The sequence below is a fragment of the Gekko japonicus genome, unplaced genomic scaffold, assembly GCF_001447785.1.
Source record: "Gekko japonicus isolate JY-2015 unplaced genomic scaffold, Gekko_japonicus_V1.1 scaffold3739, whole genome shotgun sequence".
Lineage (NCBI taxonomy): Eukaryota > Metazoa > Chordata > Lepidosauria > Squamata > Gekkonidae > Gekko > Gekko japonicus.
This window is the reverse complement of record NW_015171008.1, coordinates 86,858-100,379: the sequence shown is the minus strand read 5'-3', so window position 1 is coordinate 100,379 and position 13,522 is coordinate 86,858. Positions and strand designations below refer to the sequence as shown.

General features: G+C 50.5%; 2 protein-coding genes across 2 annotated transcripts in view; one reads left to right on the top strand and one right to left on the bottom strand.

Annotated features, from left to right (window-relative positions):
- Positions 1-12,163, bottom strand: part of COPE (coatomer protein complex subunit epsilon) — a 19,897-nt gene extending 7,734 nt beyond the window's left edge. The window contains exons 1-5 of the mRNA XM_015419018.1: positions 12,025-12,163; positions 8,463-8,525; positions 8,147-8,247; positions 7,889-8,041; positions 6,281-6,334 (exon numbers count right to left, since the gene is read on the bottom strand). Coding sequence (XP_015274504.1) covers positions 6,281-6,334; positions 7,889-8,041; positions 8,147-8,247; positions 8,463-8,525; positions 12,025-12,135 — 482 coding nt within the window. The 5' untranslated portion in view covers positions 12,136-12,163. The remainder of the gene's footprint in view (positions 1-6,280; positions 6,335-7,888; positions 8,042-8,146; positions 8,248-8,462; positions 8,526-12,024) is intronic.
- A 226-nt stretch (positions 12,164-12,389) lies between these two features.
- DDX49 (DEAD-box helicase 49) overlaps positions 12,390-13,522 on the top strand; it is a 25,498-nt gene continuing 24,365 nt past the window's right edge. The window contains 1 exon segment of the mRNA XM_015419017.1: positions 12,390-12,593. Within this exon segment, the coding sequence (XP_015274503.1) occupies positions 12,479-12,593 (115 nt within the window). The 5' untranslated portion in view covers positions 12,390-12,478.

Genomic DNA, 13,522 nt, shown 5'->3' with positions numbered 1-13,522 from the left:
GGGCTTTTTCTAGAAAAAAGGCCATGCCTTTACCTAAACTTGGTAGATTTCTGCTGCCACCGGGAATTAAAAATTCCAAATCTCTCTCTTTTGGTAGAATGACCCAGGGTCTGGGCACTTCAGAGGACTATGTGGCCCTGAGGAAAGACTGTTCTGATTGCTGGGATAAGTTTAAACAAATGATGATTTATTTATAAAAGAACAAAATACGTTTCTGGGTATTTCTGAACTGTTGCTGATGAAAGGAACTTGTAAATATAACTGGCAAAGCTTGGTGTCACAAACAGTCTCTCAAACTCCCAAAACTCCACTCTGACAGGTGTAGACACGCAGTCTAATCTCTCTCTCTCTCTCATCCATATAGCCACCCAGGCTGAACTCTTTGTCTTATTCATACAGAATAGACTCAAAATCTCCCATAGTCAACACCGACTATGCTCGCTCTTCAAACTTCACACACAGAATCTCTCATAGACACCCCTCCTCCCACACTCTCAGTCATCAGCCAATCACATCACACTTGTCTCCATCATTCTTCACATATTACTGCAGTCAAACTAAACATTTAAAGAAACACACACACCAAAACATGAAATCATTACAGCTTCCCTCATCAAATGGAGAAGGGTTTGACACACACACACTCACTCACATACCACTGGACACTACTGGGGTCACGCTGGTGAGCGGCGACTCACGGAAGCTCCTCCCCAGCCACAAATTTTATTCGGCCTGAAGGTGCTCCTGGAACCTTGCTCCTGTCTACTGCTATGGACAGATTACACGGTGACCCCATCTTGGGCTGCGATCACACACATGAAATAATCCACTTTCAATGCCCTTTCCAACTGGACTTTGCCAGTTCACACAGTAAAACCCATTTGGAAAGTGCAGCTTGCATAATTAACGCTGAGAGCTTCGTCGCTGCAGTATTGCCCTCATTGGTGTAAAAGTCTTCTCAAACCTATTTTGGTCAGTGAGATTAGTAGGACCATATCATCTGCGTATAAAAGAATTGAGATTTTCTGTTGTCCCAGAGAGGGTGGAAATAAACTGTGGGCCTGACAGAAACTCCGTTATGTTGTTTATATGCAAACTGAATAGGCTGGGGGCCAACACACATCCCAGCTTAACTCCTTTACTGATGGAGATACTACTAGTTAGGGAACCAGAGGTTCCCACCCTTACTTGGGCACGAGTCTCCCTATGAAGCTACTGGGTGACCTTGGGTCAGTCTACAACTACAGTTGGACTACAACTACAATTGGAAAGTGGATTTTTTAATTTATTTATTCAACTTTTATCCCGCCTTTCCGCTGAAGCGGCTCAGGGCGGCTCACAACACTAATTAAACCAACATAGATAAAACATTAATCCATAAAACAACTTTACATAAATACAATAAATATAAATAAAAGTGGTTGAAAGTGGATGATTTAGTGTATGTGATCACAGCCTTGGCTCTATCGAGACCCAGGGTTTTTTCATTCCCACCCCACCCCCATACCCTCTGCAGACACTGCCCCCACATGACTTCGTCGGGAAAGTCCTTATTGTGAATAAGATGCAAACGCGTACGTTGCCTGATACGGCTCCCCTCCCTGCAGCAAGTGCGGCAGTTTCCAGTGGCTCCGCAGAAGGCTAGCTTGGATCCCTTGGGATAAAAATGTGCAATGTCAGACAAATGCTCCTGTAAAGAGAGCCTCGCTCGCCCTTACTGACCCTGCCCCGTGACATGGCAGCTGCATCAAGGGTCTGCCAGCGCGTGCTCTCCACTCCCATAGGTGACAGCCAGTGTTCCCTCCAAGCTGGGTTAGTGAGAGCCAGCTCACAGCTTTTTAGCCTCTGGCTCACACATTTTTCGTCTTCGCTCGGGAAGGAGGGCTCCGGAGCAGACTGATTGATGCAGCAGCCCAATCATCTGATCACAGCTGTAATGCCAGAAGCTCACCAAGTAGGATTTTTGCTCACAAGACTCCACAACTTAGAGGGAGCGTGGCTTGCGGCCCTGACAGGAGCCCTGGAGGATCTGAGGAGGCACCAAAGGGGGACGCCCTGGAGCCTTCCTCAACTGGCCCAAGTGCGGGGCAAGCCAAGCAGGGGCTTCTTGCGGGGGCCAACCTGCAAATGGGCAAAGTCAACCAATGCCTGTACACCCGCTTTCTCCATTATGGCTCCTGCCTTGTGGAATGGCTTGCCCGAGGAGGTTAGGAAAGCTCCAAAACTTTTGGTCAGTGAGATTAGTAGGACCATATCATCTGCGTATAAAAGAATTGAGATTTTCTGTTGTCCCAGAGAGGGTGGAAATAAACTGTGGGCCTGACAGAAACTCCGTTATGTTGTTTATATGCAAATTGAATAGGCTGGGGGCCAACACACATCCCAGCTTAACTCCTTTACTGATGGAGATACTACTAGTTAGGGAACCAGAGGTTCCCACCCTTACTTGGGCACGAGTCTCCCTATGAAGCTACTGGGTGACCTTGGGTCAGTCTACAACTACAGTTGGACTACAACTACAATTGGAAAGTGGATTTTTTAATTTATTTATTCAACTTTTATCCCGCCTTTCCGCCGAAGTGGCTCAGGGCGGCTCACAACATTAATTAAACCAACATAGATAAAACATTAACCCATAAAACAACTTTACATAAATACAATAAATATAAATAAAAGTGGTTGAAAGTGGATGATTTAGTGTATGTGATCACAGCCTTGGCTCTATCGAGACCCAGGGTTTTTTCATTCCCACCCCACCCCCATACCCTCTGCAGACACTGCCCCCACATGACTTCGTCGGGAAAGTCCTTATTGTGAATAAGATGCAAACGCGTACGTTGCCTGATACGGCTCCCCTCCCTGCAGCAAGTGCGGCAGTTTCCAGTGGCTCCGCAGAAGGCTAGCTTGGATCCCTTGGGATAAAAATGTGCAATGTCAGACGAATGCTCCTGTAAAGAGAGCCTCGCTCGCCCTTACTGACCCTGCCCCGTGACACGGCAGCTGCATCAAGGGTCTGCCAGCGCGTGCTCTCCACTCCCATAGGTGACGGCCAGTGTTCCCTCCAAGCTGGGTTAGTGAGAGCCAGCTCACAGCTTTTTAGCCTCTGGCTCACACATTTTTCGTCTTCGCTCGGGAAGGAGGGCTCCGGAGCAGACTGATTGATGCAGCAGCCCAATCATCTGATCACAGCTGTAATGCCAGAAGCTCACCAAGTAGGATTTTTGCTCACAAGACTCCACAACTTAGAGGGAGCGTGGCTTGCGGCCCTGACAGGAGCCCTGGAGGATCTGAGGAGGCACCAAAGGGGGACGCCCTGGAGCCTTCCTCAACTGGCCCAAGTGCGGGGCAAGCCAAGCAGGGGCTTCTTGCGGGGGCCAACCTGCAAATGGGCAAAGTCAACCAATGCCTGTACACCCGCTTTCTCCATTATGGCTCCTGCCTTGTGGAATGGCTTGCCCGAGGAGGTTAGGAAAGCTCCACCCTCACCTGGTTTTCTGCAAACTGCACAAAACTGAACTGTTCAAGAGGGTTTTTCTGCACAGGTTAATCGGGTTGCCCTGCACAAAATGGTTTTACAGACTTGCTCGGAGACACGATTAAAGACCGTGCTCTAGACTGCTGTGTTCAGCTTATTGTAAGTAGGATCCTAGTTATGTACTTTGAGCCGGTTTGGTGAAGTGGTTAGGTGCATGGACTCTAATCTGGGAGAACCGGGTTTCATTCCCCACTCCTCCACTTGCAGCTGCTGGGTGACCTTGGGTCAGTCACAGTTCTCTCAGAGCTGTTCTCTCATGGGCTGTCCTCGAGAGAGCTTGTGACGACCCCTTCTCTGGGGAGGTCTGGTTTTACTTTAAAAGTGTTCTTTATATTTTTCTCTACTGGGTAATCTGGCTGCCACCAGGAAATTTTAAAAGGATTTCCAAACCTTTATGATTTCTCTATTTCTGGGTAGGTATGTCGAGGGTTTAAGGCGTTCTAGGTACTATGTGGTCCTGGGAAGTATTTCTTTCAGAGTGGGTATATTTGAATCAAAGAGGATTTATTGAAGTAATTCATAAATAAAAGATTAACTCATTGTAACCAGGAAGGCTTATTTATTTATTTATTAAATTTATACCCCGCCTTCCCCCATAGGTGTATCACACAATTTTCTCTCTTACTGACAGGGATCTGGGCATGTAACTTTGTAACCCTTTTCCCGTCAGGCCATATACGGTTACTTTATACTTCAACTTTTCATAACACACAAGACTGTCTCTCCTTCAGACTTCAGAATGAACTTAACTTAACCCACACAGGGTTGATTCTCCTCATACACAGAGCTTAACTGAACTTCTACTTCTCTCACCGAAATCAGAACTCAAAACTGCTTAACTGCTTTCACACAGACTTTAACTCTTATATCCCAAACAGGAATGCTTCTCTCACTCCTCTCATACACAGAACTTAACTAACTTAACAACTGTCTCCACTGTAACTGTCACTCTTGACAGACATAAATTTCATCCACACAGCATCACTTCCAAAACCCCTCCCCCTCTCTTTCACTCACCAATCACACCACATGCCTGTTTCAACCACACTAGCCTATCACACAGTCCTGCAACCAAACTTTTAAAGACACACACACACAGTTAAACATGAAATCATTACAGAGCTCTCTTGACCCCACCACCTCACAGGGTGTCTGTTGTGGGCAGAGGAAGGAGACTGTAAACTGCTCTGAGACGCCAAGTGAAGGGCAGGGTATAATTCCAATCTCTTCTTCTTCTAATTTGTGTATCGCTTAATGTGTCATGGGAATACCTGAACACACGAAGCTGCCTTGTACTGAATCAGCCCCTTGTTCCATCATGGTCAGCATTGTCTACTCAGACTGGAAGCCGCTCTCCAGGGCCTTAGGTTGAGGTCTTTCACATCACCTCCTGCCTGGTCCTTTTAACGGGAGATGCCGGGGATTGCACCTGGGACTTTCTGCACGCCAAGCAGATGCTCTTCCACTGAGCCACAGTCCCCCTTTACAGCTCTCCAGGGTCTCAGGTGGAGGTCTTTCACATCACTCCTGCCTGGTCCTTTTAATGGGAGATGCCGGGGATTGAACCTGGGACCTTCTGCATGCCAAGCAGATGCTCTTCCACTGAGCCACAGTCCCTCTTTACAGCTCTCCAGGGTCTCAGGTGGAGGTCTTTCACATCACTCCTGCCTGGTCCTTTTAACGGGAGATGCCGGGGATTGAACGTGGGACCTTCTGCACGCCAAGCAGATCCTCTACCACTGAGCCACAGTCCCTCTTTACAGCTCTTCAGGGTCTCAGGCGGAGGTCTTTCGCATCACCTCCTACCTGATCCTTTTAATTGGAGATACCGGGAATTGAATCTGGGACCTTCTGCATGCCAAGCAGAGGCTCTCCCATTGAGCCATGGTCCCTCCGACTACTTAGGCTACATTTCGGTTCTTTTGGGTGCTTCCAGACTTCTAACAACCGAATGCATTGGCTATTGAATGTCCCAATTTGTGGACTGTACTGGTTCGCTATGTGCAATTTGTCTGAAGTCCCTGTGAGAAAAGTAGACTATAAGTAATGTAAATAAATACTCCTAGTTAGAAGACCTCAGGCAGAGCATGTAGGGATAGACCCTGGAGAACAACTGCCAATCAGAAGAGAGAAGACTGAGCTAGATCCAGATACAACTTCATGTCTTGGGATTCACTGCCACAGGAGGTGGTGGCAGCTACAAGCACAGACAGCTTCAAGAGGGAATTAGATAAGCATATGGAGCAGAGGTCCATTAGTGGCTATTAGCCACAAGGTACAGATAGGAACTCTCGGTCTGGGGCAAGGGATGCTCTGTATTCTTGGTGCTTGGGGGGGGGGGGGCAGCAGTGGGAGGGCTCCTAGTGTCCTGGCCCCACTGCTGGACCTCCTGGTGGCACCTGGTATTTTTGGCCACTGTGTGACAGAGTGTTGGACTAGATGGGCCACTGGCCTGATCCACCATTGGCTTCTCTTCTGTTCCTATGCCTTCATATGAGAATTCCTGTCCTCCCTCACTGCACCCCTCCTTTAAAAAACATCAGTCCTATGAGTTGCCCAGGCAGCAAGAGAACTAGTTGACGGGGGAGTCTTTTGACCAGAGTCAAGGTCAGCTCAGAAAAGCAGAGACGTCAGAGGAAAGGGCCTTGCTGCTGCAAAGGGAAACAGAGGGGACGCGCCAGGGGTAGAGCAGACGGTGTGGCCAACACCTGCAGGAAGCAGCCACGGGGGCAGAGGGGAACTTACCGGGCTAGATCGAGTCGGTCCAGTTTCAGGAGGATCTGGATGGTCATGGCCATGCTGGAGGGACGAGAGCAAAGGCAGAGTTCTGAGGAGCTCGTTCCAGACGTCCCCCTTTCCATCCACCTCTGCTTCGGGTTATGAAGTCAGCCCACTGCTTTTCAGTCCCAGTTCCACGTGCCCACCATGACTAGGGGTGTGCATTCGGGTTTACCCGAACCGAAAACACACCCCAAAAACACCTTATTGGTAGGGATTTTGGTTTTTTGGGGTATATTTCAGCTTCCCAAATGTATCTGGGATCTTTCGGGAGAACCGGGGGGGAAAAAACCGAAAAAAATCCTGGATATATTCGGGGATTACTGGCAAAACCGGGCTGCCCAGCAGAGCCCGTGGGAGAGCTCTCCCCACAGGATCGGCTGCTTGGCGGGCTCTGTTGGGCAGTCCAGTTTAAATGGGGCTGCCCAGCAGAGTCCCAGACGAGCCCGTGGGGAGAACTCTCCCGGCAGGATCGGCTGCTTGGCGGGCTCTGTTGGGCAGTCCGGGTTAAAGGGCCCACCCAAAAGACCCCCAGGTGAGCCGCCTCTCAGTTGTTTTTAGTGGCTTTGCTGCTGCTGCTCCCCCTCCCCCTGTGCTTTTTTGGTTTGGGTCAATTGGTACCTAAAAAAAATATCGAGATTTCCGAAAAATCCCAGATCTGAATACTTTACCGGTATCAGGATCCAGAGTTTTTGGGGAATCCCTTAGTTTTTTCAGGTGTAACAGACCTGAACTAGAAAACATGGGGGGGGGGGGAATTGCACGCCCCCTAGCCGTGACTCACAAAATCCCAAAAAGAGACCAGGCCGCTCCCAAAGTCCACTGGCACCTCGGCATTAGAGTAAGAACACGCCGACCCGGGACCAGAAAGGCCATGTCGAGACTCGAGAGGGCTTCTCGGGAGCCGTACCCCCCCCCCAATCACCTTTGAATTCTTCCCTGGAGACTAACCGGAGCACTTTCCAGAACTGGCACAAGACTCGCAGGGCTCTTTTTGTAGCAGGGACTCCTCTACATATTAGGTGACACACCCCTAATGTAGCCAATCCTCCAAGAGCTTACAGAGCTCTTTTTGTAGCAGGAACTCCTCTGCATATTAGGTGACACACCCCTAATGGAGCCAATCCTCCAAGAGCTCACAGTAGCCCCTGTAAGAAGAGGTCTGTAAGCTCTTGGAGGATTGGCTACGTTAGGGGTGTGTCGCCTAATATGCAGAGGAATTCCTGCTACAAAAGAGCCCTGTACAAGAGCATTCAAACTGGATTTGAGCAGAGCCAGAGACAGACTACAATAAATAGTCCCATCTCCCCAAGGGCCTGGGATGGGCTGCAAACCCCATTAAATCATAATACACATTTAAAAAAAAAAAACTCTGCCTCTCTGCAGTTCACAGTAAAGGGTCAGCATACGAAAGGGGCACATTTTCTCCCCACCCTGCTCCCAAGAAACTCTCTTCTCAACAACCCCACACGACAAGTTTGAGAAAGCCATCGTCTCATGAGCTTGACGGCTGAGTGGGGATTCGAATCCAGACCTCCCCAGTCTTAACTTGACACTCTCCCCATGCTTGCTCACCATTCCAAGCTGTCTCCCTGGTGCAGGGCCCTTAGCGCCGCATCCGGGTTTTGGTCATGGAAATACACAGACGCCGCCATCAGAAGGAACGTCGTGTTGGAGGCGTCCATGCTCTTGGCCATCTTCTTGTCCAACTCGGCCACGATCGGGTCCCTTATGAGGAAAGGAGGGTGATAAATCGATACACGCGACGCCATTCCCAGGGTTTAAGAGTGAGCCTGAGAGAGACAGGCTGGGCTCCTCCGGGGCTGGACTCACCTCTGGTTCTCATTTGAAAGGTACTCGGCAAACATCCGCACGGCTTGGAGCTCCGGACATGAACTGGGCTTGATTTCATCTAGCACCACGCCATATTTTCTCTGTCCAAACAGTGGGGAAGGGAGGGTAAGAAAAGGAAGTCCCCATTTCTAGAGCGCAAAACTGAAACAGCTTACTGCAGCACTCAGAAAGGACATGACGGCCATTTCTTCCGACAGCCGTCTGACAACATTTGTCTGCTGAGACACACACACACACACACACACACACACATTAAAGCTTCAACAGGGCCACGCTAGCTCAGAAGTAGACTCACCTGGGCAATGTAAGCCCGATACAGGAAGATGTCCCTTTCCGCTTCTTTTTCTGGGCTGGATGGCTGAAGAGACGAGAAAGTTCAGTCACTTTCACCACTGCTTTGGGATGTTGCAATAAACAGCGGCTTTTCTAAACCAATGTTTGGATCAGACATAACTAACAAATCCTGGCCTGTGTGTAAAAACTGGCGCATCTGCTTCTTGCCTCTTTCCCACCTCTCAGCAGAGAAAACGGCCTCTCTATCCTGCTGTCTCTGTGGCTCCCTCAACAAGCCTTGGTTTGGGAATTCAAATGTTCACAACCAATGGCCAGTGAGGAGAAGAAGATGCAGCAGGAGGGGAACAGGAAACTGTCAAGTGGGGGGGGGGTCCTCACTGTCTCATAACCACACACTTTTTAATAAGAAAACAATATAAGATGAGAGATTGGATTTATATCCCTCCCTTCACTACTCAAAGGAGTCTCAGAGCAGTTTACAATCCCCTTCCCCTTCCCACAACAGACACCCTGTGAGGTAGGTGGGGCTGAGAGAGCTCTGAGAGAACTGCCCTTGAGAGAACTTGTGACTGACCCAAGGTCACCCAGCTGGCTGCATGTGGAGGCGTGCGGAATCAAACCTGGTTCTCCCAGATTAGAGTCTGTGCTCCTAACCACTGCACCAAACTGGCTCTAGAAAAGGCACAACTTACAAGCTAGTCATATACTCGGTCTCCGCTTGGATTTATAGAGTTAGCCCGCCTTTGTCGCCGAGCCTGAAAGTGGGCCACACAACCGAAATCAATGCAACCGACAAGATGATACATCCAATAAGCAATATAATAGAACAAGGAATTGCAAGAAATTGAAAAAGGAACTGTTGTCCCACCAAAGCATAAGTACTAAACTTGACATGGTGTGGTATTACATCGGTAGAAACACTGTGCATTTCCCTGAGTCAATCTACTAGAACACAGTGCTATTTCCTTTATGAAAATGCCCTGCCGAATAATTCTGTTTTTATGTAGTCTGCAGACAGGGCCGGCCCGCTCACTAGGCGAACTAGACGTTCACCTAGAGAGGGCTGATAATCAGGGCGCCAAACTGCACCCGCCTGCACCAACACCAAAAGACCCCCCCCCCCGCCAAAAGCCCTGCATCTTCCTGACCCCAGCCGCCGCCTCTTTCTCCCTCCGGCCGTCATCCCAAAACTCATTTTCGCTGTGGCTTGCGCTCCAGTTTCACTTTTGGGGGGCTCAGAGGGGGGGGTTAGGCACTCCCGAGTCCCACCTGCGGCCCGCCCCAACTCGCGCGCAGTGGGCATGCCCATTTGCAGACCCTCTGAGCCATCCAGCCTGAGCGAGTGATCACTGAGTGATTCCATTCCCTCGCAGTCACAGGCAGCCCGCCCCAGCCAGCCAGTAGCCAGCCCACAGGGAAGGGACGTTCTGCTGATGAGCTTTCATTGCGGGGTGGGGGGTGGGGGCTCGGAGCCACCAAGAGGAAAGAGTACAGCAACTCTAGAGAGGAAAGCTGGTGCCTTATCAAATGGTGCCATGCTCTATTTGGTTGCAAAAGCACGGGGCATTTTCAATGCACTTTGAAAGGGGGGGGGCGGCAGAATGGATCCTCGCCTAGGGTGCAAAATAAGCTGGGGCCGGCCCTGTCTGCAGAAAGGAAGGAGCATGAAGGTCTGCCTGACCTCTTCGAGGCAGACCATTCCACAAGGGAGGGGGCTCATGACAGAGAAGGCACACAGATAGGCAGTTGCTGATCTCGCCCATGTGCAGAAGGTCCTGCTCAGCTGAGTGAAGCTGTCATGGCAGAGCCTACAGGAAAAGGCAGTCCCACAGATGCAAGAAGACCCAAGAAACATACAGAGCAAGATTTGAATAAAGAACAGAGCAAAGATTTGAACAAAGTTTGAGGCCAGTAGCACCTTTAAGACCAACAAAGTTTTATTCTGGGTATAAGCTTCCATGTGCGTTGCGCACGCATCCTGCTTCAGAGCGAGATTTGGTTCAGGGAGACTCAGTTCTCCTTTCCGCCACAAACTCACCCAATGGCCCTAGAAAAGTTGTGCCGTCCCCTTCCCTGCTATCATATGGAGCCGTAACACAATCCTACTCGCGACACACGCTAGTGTCATTCAGTTCTTGCCTCTGTTTGTAAAGAGCCCAGGGAAGGAGCACATGCAACAAGCCCCGCCCCCTGCTCCCAGCAGCCCTCAGTTGGGCCACAAGGAGCAAGAAGCAGCCAGGTAAGTTGCAGAGCCGCCCCCCTGGCTCGCCTTCAGGTACAAGCTCTCCCTCCTCTGCGAGAACAGATCTGCGCGTCCCCCCCCCAATAGCTAGCAATCCAAAACAGTCCAGTGGAGCCTGAGCGGTGGGTGTTGCCTACTGACACACTTCCGGTGATGTCAGGGGGTGTGGCATATGCAAATAAGTCATGCTAATGAGCTCCTGCACCTCTTTTTCTACGAAATGACCCCTGATTATACTGTATGCTAATCTGCTGCTGTTCACAGGTTTTAGTTCTGATCGGCCCTTCCTGGCAACACTCTCCTCACCCGCCACCTATATGTAATGGCTGGGGACTCTATTTCAATGTCTCTGAAGAAGTGTGCGTGCACACAAAAGCTTATACCCAGAAGAAAACTTTGTTGGCCTTAAAGGTGCCACTGGACGCAAATGATCCCACATTGTTAGAGTATCACCAATATTACGCTCTGCATCCCCAAAACCGCTCCAGAAAGGCCCAGATCCAGGATTGACACCACCGTCATTAAGGTAATTCACTTTCTCATGGTGACAGATCAAGATGGGTGGCCGTGTCAGTCTGTCTGTAGCAGTAGAAAAGAGCAAGAGTCCAGGAGCTCCTTAAAGACTAACAATATAAGTGGTGGCAGGGGAGGAGCCTTCCTGAGTCACTGCTCACTTCTTCAGATAGACTAAGATGGGTGGGCGTGTCAGTCTGTCTGTAGCAGGAGAAAAGAGCAAGAGTCCACTGACACCTTAAAGACTAGCAAAATATGTGGCAGTGGAGGAGCTTTCGTGAGTCACTGCTTTTTCAGATACAGCTAGAATGGGAGTCCCTGCCATATATTTTGGTAGTCTCTAAATTGCTCCTGGACTCTTGCTTTTTTCCATTGCTCTCTCAGGAGGACAAAATTCATCTGTGTTCTGCAGTGTAACATTACCTCCTCCTCGTCCTGCAGAGCTGAATTTCAGTGTATTAAAAGCACACATTTTTTTAAAAAGTAGGTGGGCTTTTAAATCACAGAAGGCTATTCTCTTGATACCTCAGGGCTTCGAGTGCTTCATTTGCGGGTTTCCTGCCTTCTGCAGGGGGTTGGACTAGATGACCGCGTAGGTCCCTTCCAACGTTATGATTTTAAGACTTAAGAAGACCGGCCTACCTCGCAGGGCTATGCGTAGAGCACCCCCAAACGCTTGCCGGTCCCTACAAGCCCCCCACCCCCCCAAATCACCCCAGGAGAGGGGTCGCCCCCTGATGGGCGTAGAGGGGGCGCTGTCAGGCAGAGATCCAACCGGTCCAGCTACCCCCATGGCAACGCCTCTCACCTTCACCCGCTGCGCCTCGTTGATGGCCGCCTGGAAGGCACCGATGTAAAAGTTGTTCCTGACGTCGAAGAGCTCGTCGGTCTCCCCCTGACCGGCCGCCACAGCCGCCATCTCGGCTCGGACACGTCGGTTCCTCCCGCGCAAGGCACGTCGGGAACACGCCGGCCTACCCGCCCCTTCCGAGATGAACCAATCAGAGCAGCCATAGCCCACCTCTGGACGCAACGCCTCCTGGGAGATGTAGTTGTATCGACGCGCCCCAGCAGGCCTCGCGGGGCATTGGCGGGCGGGGGGGGGGGGGGGGGGGTGTTGAAGCCGAGTCGCCGTGACGAGCAATCCGCGCGGCGACACCGCCGCGATGCAGGCTGGGAATGGTGTGTCTTTTGCGGCGTCCCGTCATTAGTGCGCGAAGGGAAGTAGGAAGCGACGGAGGTGAGCTGTTCTCGGGTCCGGGATGGCGGCGTTCCGGGCGCTCGGCCTGGCGCCCTGGCTGGTGGCCCAAGCGGAGCAGATGGGCCTGACGAGGCCTACTCCGGTGCAAGAAGCCTGCATCCCTCCTACTCTCCGAGGTGAGCCCCGCGTGGCCAAAGCGCCTCCTCGAGACCCTTCTCCTCTAAGGCCGTTTCACAGAACCATAGAATGTGAGAGCTGGAAGGGACCTTGCAGGTCATCCAGTCCGACCCCCTGCACTCTGCAGGAGCACAGTGTCAGCAAGCTGCCATAGAGTGGTGTGTTACATTGTAACCGTTGGAGTGTGCCCTGTCCCTTCCCCCCCCCCCCCGTGCCTTCCTGTGTAGGTGTTTACTTTCTTTAGTTTGCTACTTCTGCGGAACTGCTCAAGGTCATGCAGCTGGAGGTGGGATGGGGTTATGGCGTTGCTTTGCTTGTTATGTATCCAAAGCCTGAGAACTGGACTTGTGTTTATGTTGTAGAACCCTTGTGTTCCCAAGGAATTGGGCGCTCATTTCATCTACATTCCCGCCAGCGGGAATTGGGCTCATTGGTCCTAACCTGGTTCAAGTTCCTTTATTATGTTCCCCTTTGAGGTCTGTAGTTATTCCTAACAATGCTTGTGTTCCTGATCTAACCATCGCTTATTAATAAATTTGACTTTGTTCTGCAAACGTGGATTTATTTGAATGCGTGGGGAATCGGACACACAGCCAAAAGATAGCCCTACAGCATACCCGAAAGATGGTCGTCCAGCCTCCGCTTGAAAACGTCCAGCAAAGGAGCCTCCACCACCTCCCGAGACAGTCTGTTCCACTGCTCAACCACTCTCACAGTTAGGAAGTTTCTCCTGATATTTAGCCGGTAGCGACTCCCTTGTAATTGCCACCCATGAGATCTAGTCTTGCAATCCTGCACTCTCCTTTTAATCCATGTGTCTTCCAAGCAATTCTGCACTACAATTGAATCCTTTTTATTATAGTTGTTTTTCCTTTCTGCACTAAAACTGAGTTCAGCCTCCTTTTTATTCTTCCCCCCCCCCCCCGTC